Source organism: Xenopus tropicalis, chromosome 6 (assembly GCF_000004195.4).
Source record: "Xenopus tropicalis strain Nigerian chromosome 6, UCB_Xtro_10.0, whole genome shotgun sequence".
NCBI lineage: Eukaryota > Metazoa > Chordata > Amphibia > Anura > Pipidae > Xenopus > Xenopus tropicalis.
Window position 1 is genome coordinate 61,952,993 of NC_030682.2, and position 22,426 is coordinate 61,975,418.

The following is a 22,426-nucleotide window of genomic DNA, read 5'->3' on the forward strand; positions in this document are numbered from 1 at the left end:
TCGCCTCGTGGCAGCAGCGCCCTTGATCAGGCCACTGATGAGCAGAGCTGATATCAGGGAAACAGCGTGAGATGCAAAATACAAAGGCTTCTAATTAAAAATCAGAAGATCATTTTTGAAGGGTTTATACAGTAGATTAATTTCATTTGGTCTAAGTAACATACACAAGGATAATGATTTTTGACTTTACATTCCAAGTATCTATAAAGCGTCTGTATATTCCTTAGTTTAGCTGTGCAGTGATAGATATAAACTACACACAGGCACAGATTTGAAATGAGCTAACTACTTATGGCTTGGCAATTAGGCTTTAACTGCGTGAAAAATAAAAAAATATTTAAAAAAATAAAGTATATTCAAAGAAGATAAACATGCAAGGGTCAATTTCAAATTTTTTTTTTTAATAAATTAATGTCATTCAAAATACAGTGCCAGAACATGATGCAGCTGAACATGCTAGTAGGATATGTCATGAAGCACCTGTGCTCCTGGTAAGTTGGCGGCGGTGCCCCTCTACTGCTAGTGGTTCCTGGGATTGGTATTAATAATGCCGGAGCAGCACTAGGATCTGCTCTCTTGTGCAGAGTGCTGGGTAAATGTATTCCTGAACAGTTCTTCCCTTCCCCAGATGAGGAGGAAAAAAAAAAAAAAAAAAAAAAGGAGCGAGAGACAAAAGTAGGGTATACCAATACACAATCACACTACAGTAAATGCTTGTTAAGTTAACAAAAATGATACAGACCAAGTTATTCCACACTAAAACAATGTTTGTACAAATGGGTAGAGGAAAAGAGAAAGAATTCAGCAGCAGATGATTGTATGAGTGAGCCCACACAGGTGGGTTACAGAATGTGAAGGCTCTCTTGTTTAATCCTTGCCTGCAGTGAAGCAGTAAGGGGTTGAAGCTCCACAGGGACCCGTACTACGAGGGGCTGGCAATTAATGAGATGCCCAATTACGCCTGCAGAGACGTCACAAGGCCCTTTGGAAGACCTGTACTGAAACAAAGCTACAGGTTTATTGACAACAGAAACATGTGCATTGCACAGCCTGACTGAGCCTGCAGTCATCTATTGACCTGTGTGTTATTAAATGAAATACTACAATTCCCACAGCAGGAAAGATTGAATTTAGCAAAATATATATATATATCATATAGATTATGTGTTAAAGTGGGAGTTTGGTGGGGAAAAAAAATCACTTTGTAAAAAAGAAATCCTGCAGTTAAACTGCGTATTCTCCATTACTTCCAAGCCACACTTGTTGTAACCACATATGGGAATGGGATCCGTTGTCCAGAAACCTCCAAATTACGGGAAGCCCATAGACTTTTGAATTCTTGAAATCTTTTAAAATTATTTCATTTTTCTTTGTAATAGTAAAACAGTACCTTGTACTTGATCCCAACTATGATATAATGAATCCTTATTGGAGGCAAAACAATCCTACTGGGTATAATGTTTAAATGACTGCTTAGTTGATGGTATGGAGATCCAAATTATGGAAAGACCCCTATTTCGGAAAACCCCAGAAACTGAGCATTCTAGATAACAGGTCCCATACTGGTACTTCATTTGCTGCGAAGCATTTACATCAGATGATATCATGCAGCAAGGGGTTCGGTCTCAGTATTTATAACATTCTGTTAGGTAAGGTGTATAGAGCACGGGAATCGAGATTTTAAAAATGATTAGGAGGCAACATGGGGGAAAAAAAAAGAATTATTAGAAGGATGGTTTTACCCTTGGAGGTATGCACTGAGAATTGGTGAACACTGCTCATTTGCACATATAGTCCAGCTCATAAGTAGGATCGCTAACTAGATGTACTTTAGGATAATGGAAGAATGTCCCAGAAAGCGGTTTTACTTATAATACTAGTAAAAGTTGGGTCACGAATGTGAACTTATGTCAAGGAGTTGAAAAAAAAAAAAAATCTCAAAAACAAAAAAAATCACAAAGATACATATAAATGCTTTTGGTAAACTGGATGCTAAGGCTGGCATAATATACAGTTTTTGCTTTTCTCTTTCCATTAGCTGGTCAAGGGATAATGGAAGCATCTCCCATATATAAATGCATTAAAGGCTACAAATATATTAAGTAGGGCATACAAATTATGTCTGTAAAGTAAGCAAACTTTTTTTTCCAGCCAGATTGCTTAACAGCACAATTCTTAAGAACTCTCACTGAGGAACCGAGATCCATGCATACATCAAGTGCCTGGTATTGAACCAGCTATACAGATGGTAACGCAACCATGTCTCTGTCAAGTTCAAATTCATCAGCCCCATCAGGAGAGAACAGATGAGTTGGAGGTTTCCATGGGGATACTTCAAGGCATGATGGGTAGAGTTTCCCTACAGTGCACCGAAACTCTTTACCTAAATCCCAAAGAACGCGCTCAGATATCTGCTGCCTCAAAAACCACTGATTGAGGTCCATGTTATACTGGTAGATGGCATATTTAGCTTTTTCATGCATGTGAGTTTCTCTAATAAAAACACACAAGGAATTGGATATAACAACGGCTCTAACACAGGGTTCCGAGTAACGCTTGGCAGGAATGCTAGCTCCCATGTGCCATTCATTTTTATTCACATCATACACTTCAACTGTGACAGAAGAGCCATCCACAGTGTTAGACGGGAGCCTTATTCCAGAACTGTTACCAATATGCACGCCTCCAAGGTAGAATATTTTGTCTTCAAAGGCAGCAGCAGAAGCAAAGCATCTACTTGTTTGTCTCATTGCCATTTCCACCCACATACCAGTCCTCGGAACATAACAGTATGTCATGTTATATGCCATAACATAAATGCAGTCATGGACTACTACTGCAACGTTCCACTGCCATGCACATGGAAGAGGGCTCACCATTGTCCACTCGTCTCTCTCACAGTCATATCTTTCTACTGTCCTCCTGTTTAGCTCACCTCCAGCATTATCTCCACCTATTGCATAGATGTACCCATCACACCATACCAAAGAAGGCTTAGTACGAACTGACAACATGGGGGTCTTTGGAATCCAAGTATTCTGCTGGGCATCAAACCAGTAGAAGCAATTCACAGTCCTGAAAGCAGCCTGGAGTTTGCTTGGTTTGCTATGATTGCTTTTGGTGGTTTTGACAGGGACTTGCCCACCGGCTATGTAAATATCATTGTCTGGAGTTACTACAGTCCCAACCTTGTGCAGCTCTGCAGGAGGGTTACTAAGCTTGTAGACTTTCTCAGCCTGCGGACTATAACAGACTGTGGAGCAATAACTAGGATTTTCTGAAGCAGCTTCAATTATAATGATCATCTCCTCTTTTGTCATGCCAAGTCTGGGTTTAAAGAATCTAGGCATTGATTTGTAGAGTCCCTGAACCACTACAGACTTGTCATTGGGGGGCAGACCTTGGAACCACTCGCGTTGTATCACTTCTGATAATGCATCAATACGGAGATGGCTCAGAACAGTAGACAAGTACTGTGAGCGTGACACAGTGTTGTAATCAAGCCAAGACATTGCAGCTTCTCGGACTGTCTCTTCTTTTTCCACATTCAGATTGTCGCTGCTAACAAGTTCTATCAAAAGCTCACTGGACAGCTGCATAAAAGCTTCCTGGTGATACACAGTTGTGAATTTGTGCTCTACCATTCTTTTAGCGCTTTGTTTTAGTTCTTCACAGCTAAACAGATCTGCAAAACTTAGCAGCCGCACACAGTTTTTGGCATTGATCTTTTTAATTAAATATTCTCTACAGAGCTGCAACACATCATCCACCTGCAATAAAAATGGACAATGAATTAAAAACATATTGCAGTAAATGATGTCATCACACTACATAAATGAATTCTTATTAGAAAATGTATGCATATGAAAAATAAAAATATTCCTATAAAAAGAACATGGAATAATAATACATTATGCAGGAGGCTCACATGACAAAAGAAGCCTCCTTGATATTGTCACTTTTTTAATATAGGGCAGTATACTCCCTTGTTCAGTCATCAGCATGTGCCCTTGGTTAACAGACATCGTTAATCTACAAATATTTAATACAGATATGTTTCTAAACAGCCAAAGCTTAACATCTCTCTTACTAGGAAAGCTGATCTTTATGTGAACTACCCACTTCAGTCAAGGAAAACAAACGTGTAGTAACTGATATTGCATTCTTCTCAAACAAAACATTTGACATAAAAATGTATGTGAATTTAGGGGAGAGGACATAAAACTAGGAATCTGTAATTTTAGTTTTTCAGTTATGCAATATTTATTTTTAACGTAACCAAGCATGGACAATCCTTAGCCCATATGGCAGGACAACTGCCGCCAAAATGAAGCCAAATAAACCATACCTATATGATGATATGATATAGGGTACTGGGAGCCTAAGCAAAATAGGTAAAAAATAGTTCCACTCCAAACTTTGGGAATTAAACACTTTTTGTAACCAATACTGAAAATGCTTAGCAGTCAGTAGCTCATAAAAGTGACACCGACATGAAAAAATGACTTTTTAAAATATGAATCTACATAAAAAGTTCCCTATAGGTCATGTTGACCATTCTTTGCTGATAGGGCTGCTTTTGTGAGTAATTGTTACTCAAAATTACTAAACCTGTTTTGCCAACCTGACTGGTCCCTTCTCAGCCTGTCAGTTATAACTTCTAATTCTAAAAGATTAGTGCTGCACAAATATGGCTGCCCCCTCATAGAGGAACATGGGGGATCAAATAGGGAATGTAAAAGCATCAGACAAATACTTTTATGGCAAAATTATAAATAGCATGCAAAGACATTGTTATGATAGATGTAATAAAAGGTTTCATTTCTGGTGTCAGTATCTCTTTAAACCCCATTTTCATCCTGGGCCATCGAGTAATTGCAGGGTTCCTTTCCTCTAGTTACCCAACTGACCAATTGTCCTTTACCCTGCATCTAGTGATAAGATATGGAGATAGCTACTGCTGGCAGTGCACACTTCTAGGTATCTGTGAGCAGGAAAACAGATTTAAGAGGCCTGCTTCAGACCTCTGATTTAGATATACATCACGTTTATTTATTTCCATATTTACCTGTAAAAAGCACGCAGTCTCATATAGCTGTTCTACAGTGCTCTCGTTTATTGCCAAGTTACCCGTGTATGCATATGTAATAATGATCTGCAAGGAAGCGGCATCCACATTTCTCAAATGCACATGTGTTTGTTTACTTTCACTAAGTCCACTCATAAACATAGCCCTGAAAATGAAATCAAGCACAGAAAATTAGGTCACCAGGAGATTAAACTTGCTTTTGGAACACTTTTATCTTCCATCACAGTAATAAACAGTATAGTGGAATCATATACACTACAAAAAAAAAAAAAAAATGTATATATCTTTTTGGAAGCCGGCACTCACGTTTTAACGAACACTGGATGCCTGGGTGCAGTATTGACAAATCCAAATGTGTAACAGACAAAAGATACCGCACTCACAGGTCTTATTTGCAGAAAATGGTGATTTATTTTTCACAGCATAACCCTGACGTTTCGGCTGTCTCCACAGCCTTCTTCAAAGCCTTTGAAGAAGGCTGTGGAGACAGCCGAAACGTCAGGGTTATGCTGTGAAAAATAAATCACCATTTTCTGCAAATAAGACCTGTGAGTGCGGTATCTTTTGTCTGTTATAGATATATATATAGATAGATATATAGATAGATATATAGATAGATATATAGATAGATATATAGATAGATATATATATATATATAGTGGTGTGAAAAACTATTTGCCCCCTTCCTGATTTCTTATTCTTTTGCATGTTTGTCACACAAAATGTTTCTGATCATCAAACACATTTAACTATTAGTCAAAGATAACACAAGTAAACACAAAATGCAGTTTTTAAATGAGGGTTTTTATTATTTAGGGAGAAAAAAAAAATCCAAACCTACATGGCCCTGTGTGAAAAAGTAATTGCCCCTGAACCTATTAACTGGTTGGGCCACCCTTAGCAGCAATAACTGCAATCAAGCATTTGCGATAACTTGCAACAAGTCTTTTACAGCGCTCTGGAGGAATTTTGGCCCACTCATCTTTGCAGAATTGTTGTAATTCAGCTTTATTTGAGGGTTTTCTAGCATGAACCGCCTTTTTAAGGTCATGCCACAACATCTCAATAGGATTCAGGTCAGGACTTTGACCAGGCCACTTCAAAGTCTTCATTTTGTTTTTCTTCAGCCATTCAGAGGTGGATTTGCTGGTGTGTTTTGGGTCATTGTCCTGCTGCAGCACCCAAGATCGCTTCAGCTTGAGTTGAAGAACAGATGGCCGGACATTCTCCTTCAGGATTTTTTGGTAGACAGTAGAATTCATGGTTCCATCTATCACAGCAAGCCTTCCAGGTCCTGAAGCAGCAAAACAACCCCAGACCATCACACTACCACCACCATATTTTACTGTTGGTATGATGTTCTTTTTCTGAAATGCTGTGTTACTTTTACGCCAGATGTAACGGGACACGCACCTTCCAAAAAGTTCAACTTTTGTCTCGTCGTTCCACAAGGTATTTTCCCAAAAGTCTTGGCAATCATTGAGATGTTTTTTAGCAAAATTGAGACGAGCCTTAATGTTCTTTTTGCTTAAAAGTAGTTTGCGCCTTGGAAATTTGCCATGCAGGCCGTTTTTGCCCAGTCTCTTTCTTATGGTGGAGTCGTGAACACTGACCTTAATTGAGGCAAGTGAGGCCTGCAGTTCTTTAGATGTTGTCCTGGGGTCTTTTGTGGCCTCTCGGATGAGTTGTCTCTGCGCTCTTGGGGTAATTTTGGTCGGCCGGCCACTCGTGGGAAGGTTCACCACTGTTCCATGTTTTTGCCATTTGTGGATAATGGCTCTCACTGTGGTTCGCTGGAGTCCCAAAGCTTTAGAAATGGCTTTATAACCTTTACCAGACTGATAGATCTCAATTACTTTTGTTCTCATTTGTTCCTGAATTTCTTTGGATCTTGGCATGATGTCTAGCTTTTGAGGTGCTTTTGGTCTACTTCTCTGTGTCAGGTAGCTCCTATTTAAGTGATTTCTTGATTGAAACAGGTGTGGCAGTAATCAGGCCTGGGGGTGACTACAGAAATTGAACTCAGGTGTGATAAACCACAGTTAAGTTATTTTTTAACAAGGGGGGGCAATCACTTTTTCACACAGGGCCATGTAGATTTGGAGTTTTTTTTCTCCCTTAATAACATAAACCTTCATTTAAAAACTGCATTTTGTGTTCAATTATGTTATCTTTGACTAATAGTTAACGGTTTTTGATGAGCAGAAACATTTAAGTGTGACAAACATGCAAAAGAATAAGAAATCAGGAAGGGGGCAAATAGTTTTTCACACCACTGTATATATAAAGTACAGAGGGGAGAGCACACCAAAAATGTTCTTTTCAATACCTAGGTGCCAGAGCAGGATAGCAACATAGAAATAAGCAGTGTCGGCACTCACAGGATTTCACGATAATATTCACGAAGGGACTCATAGATAGATGCAAACGGTGAGGTTTATTAATCCAATCCTACGTTTCGGTACCGTACTGGCACCTTCGTCAGGCTTCCCTGACGAAGGTGCCAGTACGGTACCGAAACGAGTCCCTTCGTGAATATTATCGTGAAATCCTGTGAGTGCCGACACTGCTTGCTTATTTATTTGTGTGTGTGTGTGTGTAGCAACCTAGGAAAAGCTAAACAGGAAGCTAACACAGGACATTGTCCTTAGTCAGGGTCAGAGTTACTCTTATATGCTATATCCCTAAGCAATTTCACCTTATATACATAATGTTTTGTATAAGGTGACAAAGATTCTTCTCTACAGCTCCGTGGTTTGGCTTGCTAGTAAGTACTACCTGGTTGTCAGGTCAGTTTTTTTCACGTTTAACATAAAATATGCACCAAATCAACAATACAATGAGATCAAAGGACAGAACTTCTGCAGCATTAAGATTCAGTTTAATCCATAGTGTTGAGCTCAACTAAAACCACAACCAAATCCTTGCAGTCTGATTGTTCTACACAACTGAAAGGGTTTTTTTTTTTTTGTTAACAAATATGCAATTATTATTAAAAAAAAAAAGAAATCCTCAAAGACTAACGAAAAAAAACAGGGTTTGGATTCATTTAAATCTAAAAACAATCTTAAAACAGTAATCCAACTGCGGCTTCTTCTACTCTCTCTGTCCACTCCTGAAAAGCAGGTAACACTAAGCTGAATGCAGCTTCTGGAGACTTTTGCCATAAAGATGATAATTGACTAGTTCTTTAGTACAGTATGGGATCACTTATCCAGAAAGTTCCAAATAATAGAAAGGTCATCTCCCATAGACTCCATTATAAGCAAATAATTATAATTTTTAAAAACGATTCCCTTTTTCTCTGTAATAAAACAGTACCTTGTACATGAGCCCAACTAAGATCTAATTAATCCTTATTGAAGGCAAAACAATCCTATTGGGTTTATTCAATATTTAAATGATTTTTAGCAGACTTAAGGTATGGAGATCCAAATTACGGAAAGATCCCTTATCTAAAAAACCCCAGGTCCCGAGCATTCTGGATAACAGGTGCCATACCTTTAATACTGATACTCCAAAGGATTTTCATAGTCAGTATGGCTTTAAAATCTCAGTGGGTTCCTTATCATTGAATACAAAGGTATGTGAAGCAAGTTTACAGCTCAGAAGCATGTCATCCAAATATTCCTATAGCATTAACAATCAGGGCTGAACATTCTACAATGTACATTGTCTATACCACTTATTAGTGCTTTCCATAGCAATGCTTTTTAACTTACCTGAAATAGGAGCTGCATGTTGCCAAAACCATTTTATGACATGGAAATTCAGTGCCCTCAACAATTAATACTATGTCAGTCAGTAGCTGTTGCTCGTAGAACAGTTTCAGCTGCTCCAGTAAGGAAACCGCATATTCAGTATTGATCTGCGTTTCGTCCTGGGTGGACATGGCTGCATTCCATTAATATGTCCACTGGCTAAAAAGCAAAACAAGGGCGCCTTGTGTAGATGACAAAAATTCTTAAAAATTTTTTTAAGTGACAGCGGCACAGTTAGTAAAAGTGCCTTAAAATACCAATCCAACAAAGTACTTCATACATCTTAGATTTCACAATCCAGAGTGCCCGTAATTGCTGAGAGTTAATTAACAGAGTGCTCCTTGACAGAGGCTACTTGAAATCCAGACTGTGCCATTAACATTATATTCCCAGAACCTGAAAAACAAACAGCAGAAGTAATGTTAATAAGTTATAATAATAAAAAGAGAAACATTCTGTGCAATAAAGCATCAATTCCAATTTACCCTAGACCCAATGTAGCTAGATTAGGCAGAATGTGCCTCCAGGAGCCCAGCAATACTTTCCATTTAAATTAGTGGCTATGGTCCGTTTTTTGACAGTGCCTAGTATTACAATTAAATGCAATTCTAAATGTTCTCAAAGTTCCAAGACCAGAAACTGAAAATTCCATAATGCTATTTACATATAATGGTGATTTACCCAGCACTTTTACCTTTTCCAAAAAAGCATATATTTAAAGTGGACCTGTCACCCAGACATAAAAAGCTGTATAATAAAAGTCCTTTTCAAATTAAACATAAAGCCCAAAATATTTTTTTTATTACCACATCCATACCCATTATAAAAGCATTTTAAAATCCCAGCTGTCAATCATATAATGCCTGCCCCGCCTCTATGCCTTAGGCATAGAGGTGGGGCAGACAGTTACTTTAATTTTCAATTCAGAACTTCTTAGATGTTGCTGCACCCCTCACATTCCCCCTCCCTCCTCACCATGTAACTGTGTAACCAGTGCATGAACATGGGCATCAGGTCCCCCCGTACTGGCACAGAAACAAGATATTGGCAGGATGCAATGCCTGCTTTGATAACAGTGTCCACAAAATGGCCCCTGCCTGCTTGCTGCAATTGTGAATTCCATGGCTGAAGATAATAAGATTAAAATAATTTATACTGTGTAAGTAAAGTTTATTTTGCTTGCCAAACACAAAAGAAAACAATTTAAAATTATTTCTTAAGGTGACAGGTCCGCTTTAAAATATATAAAAATATATATAAAATATAACTGTTTATGGCAGTGACACCACTAAACACACACTGCTTTAACAAGGACTTGGGACCGAATAGAAATAAATGAAATTTCTATTAATAGTCCTTTAAAGGTCTCTGTTGCGGTAAAACCTCTACCTAAACAGTCAACAAAACGTGCATGGAGAGGACTGCCAAGGAACCTGGCAGCAGATGTACCACAACCAAACTTAACATGTGGTATTTTAGACAGGGGGAGTAGGCTGTTGGGGAGGGTAATACTAACAGCAAAGAGGGTAGGGATTTAGTTTGCCTTTTCAGATAAAATATAAGGAAAAGGAAATGCTGGTAGTGGTGCTTCTAGTTGCTTCACCTGGCTGAAACATACTGCAGAAATACATGCCATGTGCCAAACCCTGATGTACTCTAAATGAGATTTCTGCCTCAAACATTTTTCTTTTTTGCATTGTAAGGGCAATGAACATGGGACCCTGATGGCTGCAACTTGTGATTAATAAATCACTCAAAGACATGTAACCCTTCCCACTGAACTCAGTGGGATGAAACATCTGCACTAAAGAGTTTATCACCTGAATCCAAGATAGTACAACCTTGGCACTTCCCACTGATGTCAATGGGGTGCAATCTATGGCAAGTAGTATGCATGTAGAGCTCTGATCAGACAGCTGTTAGAGCTCCTTAAAAATGATAAATATCATATAGTTAAATAAAATAATTTTACCAACTAAGTAATTATGTTTGTCAACAACCCACATTTCTAACAAGACATAAATGGATGACACAACAATACCAAAACAAGTCAGTACTATCCAATACTCTGGAGTAGGGTACAAAGCAGTCGAATAGGTGTTTAGAGGAGAAAATGTGACAGTAGCTTTTCCTTTGATCACCTATAGGAGAGGTCACGACTGGTGAGCAGTTGGTTTCCTCTTATAGGAGGTCACAGGAAAAATCAGTAGTTACATTTTGGGAAAATCCTTGGTTTACCCTGGCACTGAATACAGAATATAAGGGTATCATACATGCTTAACAAGGTTTGCAGACTACGTACTGGTCTGTCCCTGTGGTCTCCTCTTGCAGGGGAGCCCATGGTACATAGCATAACACATACCTAAACAGCATTCTACAATTAGGAAGGGCAACATGGAGCTGCCTGTACCTAAACAATTTACAGAATGTGAACATAGTGAGAATCATATCGCATAAGGAGAAGTTCCCTTATCAAGAAGGATGGGGGTGATAGTGAGCTCCTACTGTGGTGGATAAACTTGCAGGTTGCTATGGAATTAAGCACAATGTAAATTCCTACAGTTGAATCATATTCTGTGTAAACCCTTTTAAAAATCCTTTACCTACTCATTGCCTGTGAAAATGAATGGCAATACTACAAAAAATTGCATATAGGGGTATGTGAAATAACTTATTCCCCAATTCCTGTACTGTGCAATAGGTGCAGGGGATGCTTGGGACACCAGAACAATATGGCAATGTGGCACTCAAAACTACCATAGGCCAGCGCATTTTTTCTGAAGAGGAGGAGTGGTGTACTGTGGTAGGGAGTAAGTGACTATAATCACTAAAAGCCTTTCAGTAATTCTGCCTTTCACTCTTAAATTCTTTAAGTCTTAAATTGGTTTCATTTCCCAATCCCCTGTTCTTTCAGTAGGAAGAAAGGTTTCCGGCTTCCTAAGCTGCTGAAAAATGTATCAACTTATCAGCCTCAATGAAGGATGCTCCCTAAGCATTAGCTGCTGGCACTGCTGAGGAATTTATGCAAGTGATCTAGCTTACTGAATGTAGAGGACAAGAAAGAAAATTAAAATCAGATTCATTCACTCCCAAAATCTATAATTTTCAAAAAACACTGAAAAATATTAAGACACTATTATTATTGTAAAAAAAGCTAAGTTAAGTTTCTCACTTCCTAATCTAAAAGCCAACATTACTTGGGCTGATCTCTAGACTACTCAGTTATTCAGCACAAGTTATACAATGTTTACTAATTACACTGGATGGAAAAGAGCCCTGTGCCTGGACAGCACAATCACACTGATCATTCAACCTGTGTAGGAATTCAACAGTCCATAAACAAAAATTAAAAAGTACAAAATATGGTAAACTTCTAAAGAGAAACACACTGAACAATGCAGTTATCAGGCTCATTGTAAATACCCAGTCAAACTTGTATAAAACATTTCCAAGCTGAAAATAAATTCATTTTATTTTAAGGGGATGGTTTGAACCTTTAAGCTGGCCATACACGTGGCGATCTGACGATGGTCGCACGAAACATCGTCAGATCCGCCACACACCATTCAGGGCTGAATCGGCAAGTAAGGAGGTAGAAACAATAGGATTTCTACCTCCTTCTGCCGATTCAGCCCTGAAGGGAGATTTTGGTCAGGCGCCTTCTATGGCGCCCGATCAAAATTTTCAAACTGGTCCGATCGGCGAGTCGGCCAATATCAGCAGCTTCCTGCGATATCGGTCGACTCGCCGACATACCATACACGCACCGAACATCGTACGAAACGAGGTTTCGTACGATATTATCGGTGCGTGTATGGCCACCTTTAGTCCAAAAAGTACAACATGCAATAAACCCAATCTTACTTAATGTACTAAACAAGTTATTTATTTAAAAGACTAGAGCAAATCTTACTTAGATGACAAAGCAAAGCGGTAATCATTTGACCTAAAACAAAACAAAATGAATTTCCTTTATTTAAGACTGAATAATTATACATATGCAATAGCATTCTGTTCTTAAAATAGTTTTGATCAGAACATGCCCTTTAACTTAGTGTTGTGGCACAAGCATGCCACAGCGTCCTTAAAAGACCGCACAGATCACACCACCCTTATATAGAATAAACGTAGTCCTGTGTCCTTAAATGGCCCCTCTTATGTCAAGCTCCATAAGAGAGATGAAGCTTTTAACAGAATAAAACAATCTATTGAAATGTCAGGGAGGAGATGTAATGCAGGATCTCCTCTCCCACACACACACTCCCATTCACTTCCTGTCTAAATGAACAGCCAAGTATGTGGCTTTATGGGCCTGAACCATCCCACAACCCCCCCCCCCTTACCCACCTCAACTATGTGTCATTTTATACATTGCCTATTCTTCATCCTTTAGTACTAACACAGCTTAATGCTTTAAAACTCCTGTGATTAACAGCTGAATAATGGGCACAAGCAAACAAGACAACATTTACACTTAAATACATTTACTTTATAAAATTACTGTATTATAATAAAGATTAAAATTAACTATTAATAGGTGAAAAATCCTTCTATGAGCAGACAGAAGGCAGAGAGGAAAAATCAAAAGCCATTGTTAGGTGGTCACACATGGTGCTTTCTGCACCAGTGGAGAAAATACTATTTCCCCTTGAGCATTTTCAGTCAAAAATCCACCTCATGTGCCCAGTAACAGTTTTCTACAATAGTGGAGAAATCACTGTGTGTGACACTATTGTTTACAATACACAACTGACTGGTCCCGTATTTTACTAGGAAATGATATACCCTACTTTAAAATATGAAGATATCAGAAGTCACCAAGGACTAATCATATAAAAGGCATGAAGGCATAGCCAAGAGAGATTCTAGGGTTTATGGAAATTCAAGGTAACTTAATGCCCTTTATTTCTTACAAATTATGGAAGCTAATTTTCAGTCAACATGTTTAGATCCAAAGAATAAAACTCCTAAGGGCAGTGGAACACGGGGAGATTAGTTGCCCATGATAAATCCCACCAGCAAGAATGTAAATTGCCTGTGGGATGGCACATGCCACACTTCAATTTCCCGAAGTTGGCCAAAGTTTCCAAGCAAGGAAACTTCGGGCGACCGAAGCGATGCATGTGTCATCCCACCAGCGATTTACATTCTTGAAAGATTGGTCGCCCACGGTAGAGAAGATTTATCACGGGCGACTAATCTCCACATGTGCCACCGCCCTAAGGGCAATGAAACGGAACTACTTGTAGGCGCCTACAAAATAGACAATACTGATCATTTACTGATAACTGTCTCTACCTGTGTTTTAGCAGAGACAATTCTGAGTATTGCCTACAGCAGGGAACTTTCTGGCGCCGCGTATACCATCCCACCGGCGATTTGTGCGACTAATCTCCCCCGTGTGCCACAGCCCTTAGAGCGAAGACACATGAAGCTTCTTAGTAGCAGATATTTGTCACAAAACACCAGAAAGTACCCTGCTGTTGTGGGCAACTAATCTCCCCGTGTGTCACAGCCCTAACATTGCTTGTCATGAGTTGCCTGGTAATGAGACAATCTGTATATTTAAGCAACTATCTGACAAGCTTTGGGATACTTAAAGGCAACCAAGTGTGGCAGTGTGCCAATACTTCCAAGGGCAAAGTTTACTTCAATTACTTATAGACTGTGTGCACTACTTTGCGCTTTAATCAATTGAATATACATCTGGCTGTATTGTAATGAGAATATGTGAATGAAAATCCATAAGCCACTGTTGGTGAGGTATGGCGACACTTTCTACATATAAATAATTGAATAAAAAACGTTTTTATTGTAACGGCTTTCCAGTTATCTATAGTATTCCAGTTAAGTTTGAAGCACACCGTTATTCTGAGTTCAAGGTCAATTTAGACTCCATAAAGGACATGTAAAGCCTACATTTGCCTACAATGTATATCAGTTGGGCATGTCTCCCCCCACCCAAATGGCATCATTTGTACTGCATATATCCCCTTCTGTTTGCTAGCACCATCACATGTACCTAAAGCAAATAGCAGCTTTCACCCATTGGCCATTTTTCCTCTGATACATAATCAGATACATTTAAATCTGCAAACAGCATACACACACACACAGACCCTTATTCAGCATACATTTCATCAAGAATACAGGCTCACACATGCAGAACTGTCTCTGATTAAAGTTCTGCTTTGTTTGAGCTGAGCTCAGGAGAGGAGGTTAGGAGAAAAATATTGAAGCAGACAGCTAGAGCTGAGTTTCTATGGGAACCAGCAATGCCATCTCTTTACTGGCTCCTAGACTGAGAAGGTGTGTTTAGTAATATGAGCTGAGCATGCCCACAATCCAGACATCAAAGCAAAATCCTTAGGGAGGGGGCTGAGTGGGTTACAGAAGGAGAAGGAAATCTAAGTGATTAAAGAGATGTTGCCGCCTTACTATTAACCTCTGGACAACCAGTGTGGCAGGTATTGAAAGATTTCAAAGAGGCTGTTTACTGATTACATTTTTGTGTGCAGGGTTTACATGTCCTTTAAAAATGTAGATGAAGCAAAATTTTTGTTAATTCTTGGATTCATATAAGCGAGACAAGTTGTGGCTGGACAAGGTAAACATATTCAGATTGACAGAACATGCACCCTAGTGACCAGGAAAAATGGTGTAAAGGTTGTTTGGCTTTGCCAAAACACAACCGTATGAATGAAGCATTGTTCTAACATAAAAAGTACCCTTGTCTTACTCAGGAGGAAAAGCCACATAAAGTACGTATTGTCTTAAATGAATAAATAATTCTTAGTGCTGATGGCACACAGCATGCTTTTCAGCTGGATGATCACCCCCTGCCTCCTCTCACTGACTTGTATTGGAAACACCTGAAGGCACCAATTCAGGTGAGTATTTGGGGCTGAAAAGCACCATTACTTGCGCTTTCGTGTATTTCACATTCAATTCACTGGGGTAAAGGCACGGGGGACTCAAAGCTTTTCACCTGGCAAAATCACCCATTATGGCATCAGCATAAAGTACTAATAGAGGTAAGAGAACAAATGGGCTGATTCTCTAAAGAACATTTATCAAAGTAAGGAAACACAACAAAAATTAGGTAATCCCCCATAATGCAACATTACTTGATGCATGTGAAATGTTAACTAAAACAAGCCAATTACACACATGCTCTGTTACAGCATGTAGTCTATGCCAGTTTACCAGAAAAAAACCTATTGCAAGTACGTACAATACACAGACTGATGGCAAGATGGCATTAAGACTGATAGACAGGACACCCACATTTGTTTCCCACGTTTAATTTAAGTTACTTCAGCGCAGCTATCAAAACATAAGCCCCATTTGTTGATGTGCTTTTCTTACATGAATGAAACAAAATGTATATACTAGAGTGGGTTCTCCTGGATAACAGGTTTCCAGATAAGGGTTCCCTACATGTTTTAATTAGGTTGACCATGGCTCATGAGTATAGGTTTAGCACACAAAAGGCCAAAATAAGCTATAAAATACATTCCACTAAATAATTCTCAAAGATGGCATTATGTGAAGATATTAGAGTTGCTACTCAGACTTAGATTTTACAATAAATGGTACAGGTATGGGATCCCTTATCCGGAAACCGTTATCCAGAGTTCCGCATTATGGAAAGGCCATCTCCCATAGACTCCATTATAAGCAAATAATTCAATTTTTAAAGGAGATTATATCCTATAAAAATTAAGAATGTACCAGTGAATTATACTCCTCTAGATATAGAAGGATTGTGCTTAAAAAGTTGTGTTTCTGACTGATTCATTGAGAAATTCCACAAAAACCCCACTAGTCCCGCCCATCTGTTCCACTTCCTGCTGGCTGAATTCTCTGGATGAACTGGGGAGCCAGCGGCCCACCGTACACTGCACTTAGGACAGGAACCAATCAGCAGCTAGGCTGACCTGATAGGGAACTGAAGCCTGTCTTTGCTTGAGTGAGTGCAGGGCTGTGATTGGCTCTCCCCCTCCTACTGTGCTTCTGGCAGGGACCGTTAGGACACGCCCACTCTTCATTTCACACTGGATTGAGAAGTGATACGATCTATAGGGAACTCCAATAAAGGGGCCATTAATACAGAGAGTATTAATGTTTAGCCCAAAGGGAAACAAGCACCGTATATTATTCATAATTGCCTACAAAATTAGGGTTTTTCCCATTTATCCAATATGTCTCCTTTAAAAATGATTTCCATTTTCTCTGTAATAAAACATTACCTTGTACTTGGTCCCAACTTAAGTGTAATTAATCCTTACTTGAGGCAAAACAAGCCTATTGGGTTTATTCAATATTTAAATGATAGTTAGCAGACTTAAGTTATGGAGATCCAAATTACATAAAGATTGCTTATCCGGAAAACCCCAGGTCCCGAGCATTCTGTACATTATTCCTTATTTACATTACAAAATGCTGCAAAAATATAAAACTAATGTAAACTGAGCACAGAGATTCAGCACTCAAAACAATTAAAATCGTTCAAAAAGCTGAATAACAGAACATTTATAATCAATGTATTACTCTCTATGGGAGTTTGGATAATCAGTCCCATAGAGGCTGGAGAAAAAAAAAGCCAAGTTGTGATCCTCTTCATCCGCTTCTCCTTCTTAAAAATTCTGGGGCCAACGTGTGTGCAAAGAAGCAGAAAGAGGATCACTTTGTGATGCTCGCTAAGAAGAACCCGGACCAGTACAGTTTTCTGCTAACAGGAGCACTGGCCTGGTGGAGAAGGTAAATGAAAGGTCGACTTCAGCTTTCCTTCTCCTTTAAGGTGAAACCCACATCCCAAGCCTTTAATGGATTGACCCTGGCCCCTATCTAAACCCCACTGGTGCCTGACCCTAATAAGCCCTTGGGGGCCCCAGAAATGGGGCTACAATGGCAGAGTTGTGCAGCAGGGTGGGTAGATATATAGGGTGATCTGGTTCAGGCTTCCATTGTGCCTGCTCCCAGTTGGCAACCACTATCTAGGAGCCAGAAACCTGATGTGCTACAGATCACCATGCATTACGTTAGTATATAGTTCAAGAAGCAAGTTGATACACAAGTTGTCATGTACTTATTATTCATCATAGTGAACAGCAGCCTGCCATCTTACAAACATCTTGTGTTTGTATATTTATACATACAAACATTTTGATAACTGAAGGTATGCCTGCAGATGAATGAATGATGTTCAAAGTAGGTAAAGACTCAAAGAAAAGGTCTGAGTCTGCAGCCCCCAAGGGACTGACATCCTTTGGCAGACAAAGGTTGCCACGGGGAGCAAGCTGTTTTTTAACACCTACTTGTATAACACTGATGCTTGGTAAAAATCAACTATAACATATATAATGAAAACAGAAATGGCTTCATGCTAAAACATTTCTTACATTTACTTTAAAAATCTGAATACAATTTTTGGTATTAGGCATTTTAATCAACCTTAATTTTTACTACTGCTTCAGACTCCACTGAATGGGAAGACACTGCCTATTGTGTACATCTTGCAAACATGTCAGCATTTTCCCCAAAGACCTTAATGTACACTAAAGTGTGCCAAAGGCATTTTATAAAGCACCAGAAGATGAAGAAAAATTATTTCCTGCAGATGCAGTATACTATAAGTACTAGTAAGCTCTTCTGACATTGATATACCAATTCTTAATCATGCCAAAATCATACTTAAAAACAGCAGTTTAATATTAAATCACCCGGATTTTGAGTGGCAAAGCATACATGAACCTACTAACCGCTGACTAACCAGTTAAAGAGGGTAGTTTGTCCAACTGGGTCCAGGCAATCAGAAAGCACACACACCCCAACATAAGTTCTATAAATATGACTTGTGCTGAACATACTTTTCGCCTGTTTTAATCACAAAATCTAGGTTTTTGTTATTTTAGGAGCTAAACAGGGAAAACAATAAAATTGAAGGTACCCCACGGTACTCCGTCTTTGGCCCTTGCGAGGTTCTGCTTATAGGAGCACTGGAAATATACATTATCTACCACACACGGACCAAATGTGGAGCACCTTCAATTTCCTTGTTTGCCTTATTTAGGCTCATGAAATATTAAAGAAAAAAAAAATATATATATATATATATATATACATTTACAGGATTAAAACAACAGGTAAAAAGTATGTTTGCCACAATCTATATTCAATGAACTCATATTAAAAAGGGGGTATACTTCCCCTTTAACACACAGAAAGCTAACTACAAGTAGCAGATACATGGCTTGTGAACTACAGTTGGCAATACACAAAACAGCCAGATTCAATTCAATTTTTTCACAATCCTAAGTAGAGTTTAGGGGGCACATTCATTAAAGTACAACAGGTCAGATTACGAAAAGTTTATAAACTGGTGTATTTTCTGCAATATGTTAATTTGCATGACTTTTTGTACTTTGCGACAATTTGAGCAACAAAATTATATTTGTCGCAACGAGTACGAAAGTTTCGGATTCATTCAAGCTTCGATATCGTGACTTTCCTTGGGCCAGGTTGGAGCTGCAGAGTGCCATTGAGTCCTATGGGAGGCTTCCAAAATCATGCACAGATGGATCAAAGTCAGATAGGTTTTCGCACCGTTTACGATTGTTCGAATACGAAAATTGCGTAACTTTCGGATCGCACTACGATATTTTCGTCCAAGCGCGATGTGACTTTTCGCAAAATTAACACATTTTAGAATTTTTCGCTTTTAATGTGAATTTTCGCAAATCGTATTCATAATTTGTAAACTGTAGAGGATGAAATATAATTATTTTTCACAAATAGGTTTAAATGTATTTTTTTTTGGGAATATAAAATGGTTTATTAGAGTGCTTTCTCAACCTAACATTTGTTTGCAGTATAAAAGGCTGTGTGTCAGTTGTGCATTGCAAATTACTGAATCATGCTAGAACAGGCCAGTTAGTGCAGGTGAACTATGTCAGTGACTCATGTGTGTTGGTTGGTTGCAACCAGGAAAAAATGTTAAGTTGAGGAACTCAGTTTTTTAAAATATATAAATAAATGTAAGAAAAAAAATATATATACTTGTGAAACAGATGAATTAAATATTCACTAAATTAAGGATCAGCTCTGGTTTACACTGACAGTAAAAAAATGAATGGCAGAATATGGGCTGCTGATTAACATACCCTACATTTTAATGTGATAGGGATATCAGCTCCCCATACACCATTGGGACAGGAAGTGCTTTAATGTGCTACATAATATGTCTTCTATATGAAGAAATGATGGCAGTATTAAAACAAAGATTTTAATACATTAATAAGCAAAGGCCTGAAATTTAACAATATCCTGATATTGGGCAAATACACAATCTTGAGCATACAGTGCCCAAGGTATAGGGTAACATTGAGGGTAAAAAGTATATTTATAACACTATCACATATTTCTGGTATGAAAAATTATATAATCTATTATTTAAACTCTTCTACTGTAGATTTATGACAATGGCTAGGTAAATATTTCCAGCAATAAAAAACTACTGTTGAGAGAAGAGAAAAAAAACAGACATCATTCAGAGTAAGAAAATATGTTACCAAAATATGTCACAGACCCATTTGGTTATGTCTAGATTTGTAAAAATGTACACATAATTCTGCAAGATTTCAGAACATACAAAGTCACCAAGAGGTTCACTGATCATTGACCATATTAACTACAGAAGCAGTAGGTGGATTTGACTTCTAATAACCACCTCATATTTTGCAACAGGGATACTAAACACTACATACATATTTTTGCAGTTTATTGCTCATGTATAGATAGGTACCTGTGGGCCTTGGATGCTTTTGTAGAAAATACAGGTAACATAGTTCATAATTTGAATCAGAACCCTGTCACAATGAAGCCAACTCCCTCTTTCTCTATCTCACACACATACACACTAGAGTCTATTTAATAAAAAACAATTAATCTGCTAGAATGTTGTTCAAGTGTGAACTGAAACTCATGCAGACACATAATGCCCTGGTTGTAATCAAATCTAGAGGTGCAAGTACTTACTAATGAGGCATGTGTGGCTTTAACCTTTAATGTGCTGGTTGCCTCTGCTCCTACCATAGCACGATTTCCAAGTAAAAATGGCATGGTACAGATCACAAATATAGAGTATACAACACTTGCAAAAAGGTATTTTTATGTTGGGTAGCACCTGCAGTTTTGAAGCTCTGGATATGTTAAGGTTACAAATTTGAAGGAAAAATGCAAAATACAAAAAGTATTCAGCTAAGGAGTTGGCCAACAGTTTAATGGAGAACTTACTAATTTGTTGAATTTCAATATTAGAGAAAATAAGTCTACAAAGGTTTTCATTCATCCAGGTAATGGTATACAATATCTAGAAAAGGTATGGGATCCCTTATCCAGAAATCCCCAAATTATGGGAAAGTCCAATAGAGTCCATTATAAGCAAAAGTAATCAATCAAGCGTGTGTGTAATTATATATATATATGTGTGTGTGTGTGTTTGTGTGCGTGTTACAGAAACAAAACAATCCCAATATATTTGGATGGTAAGACTGCATATAGAAATATAATAGAAATGAGTCATACAGACGTGATACACACGTGTTTTGCCCTTACACATACCATGTGTTTTTACTATTCTTTCTTCAGCCAAACATATATAGGACAAGTTACACAATGGTTCCTGTACCAATTTGATACATTTACAGAAAGCACTGCACTGGTATCACGTTTTGTGATGCTTTATTAAGAAGGCTGCGCCCGCCTTGTTGCACAACTCCCTTCACCCTACCCCAGGGCCGCCATCAGGAGGGGACAGCGGGAACACTCATCCCGGCCGCCTGGGTATTGGGACTTAAGCTAGGTCGGTAGTGCTGCACTTACTTGGTTTACCGGCCCGCTGCTCTCAGTAAGCTCCAGACTTCAGAAGGGAGGGCGGTTGCTAGGGTGCCTGCATCTTCTTTCTCCTACACAGCTTCCTGTAATGCTTGTTTTGTCACAGTTTCCGTTCCGGTAGAGCCGTATGGGGATCGTACAGGCTGGGAGGAAGTTCAGATTTCACCCTCTAACTGAAGTATAGGCACAGTGGCCAACAGTGCCGCTTTTCCTAACACAAGCCGCAGTCCCGGATCGCCACTTACACCTCCCGCAAAGCTGTTAACTGCAAGCTTCCTCCTCCTGTCTTTCACAAAATCCCGACGCCACAAGTCTCATCACGCGAGACTGCCGTCACGGCTACACGTAAGCGCGGTGACGCATTACTGAGGCACCATGTGGGCGTGGCGTGAGCGGCTAGTATGAGGCGGTGTCCTTGCTCACTCTGTTTTTCCTCTGCAAATGTTGATATAGTAAAAAAGTAAAAATACTTTTCTTTCGTGTTATTTGGCCGCCATGCCTCAGCCAACTCAACTCCCAACATTATTACTGAGAGCGCATTTTCATGGTTGCTTACACTACCTACTGTCACCAGAGCATGTTGTCTTAATTTTGGCACAAGTTGAATTAAGTCACCCTTTAAAGGAGACATATCCTATAACAATTATGAATGTACCAGTGAATTATATTCCTCTAGATA

General features: G+C 38.8%; 1 protein-coding gene across 1 annotated transcript; it reads right to left on the reverse strand.

Annotated features, from left to right (window-relative positions):
• Positions 1 to 380: 380 nt before the first annotated feature.
• Positions 381 to 22,090, reverse strand: kbtbd2 (kelch repeat and BTB (POZ) domain containing 2). The gene is made up of 4 exons (XM_002936991.5): positions 21,736 to 22,090; positions 8,812 to 9,246; positions 5,069 to 5,234; positions 381 to 3,770 (listed from the first exon to the last, which is right to left on the reverse strand). The coding sequence occupies exons 2-4, from the start codon at positions 8,979 to 8,981 to the stop codon at positions 2,238 to 2,240; spliced, it is 1,869 nt and encodes a 622-aa protein (XP_002937037.1). The 5' UTR covers positions 8,982 to 9,246; positions 21,736 to 22,090; the 3' UTR covers positions 381 to 2,237.
• Positions 22,091 to 22,426: the final 336 nt, after the last annotated feature.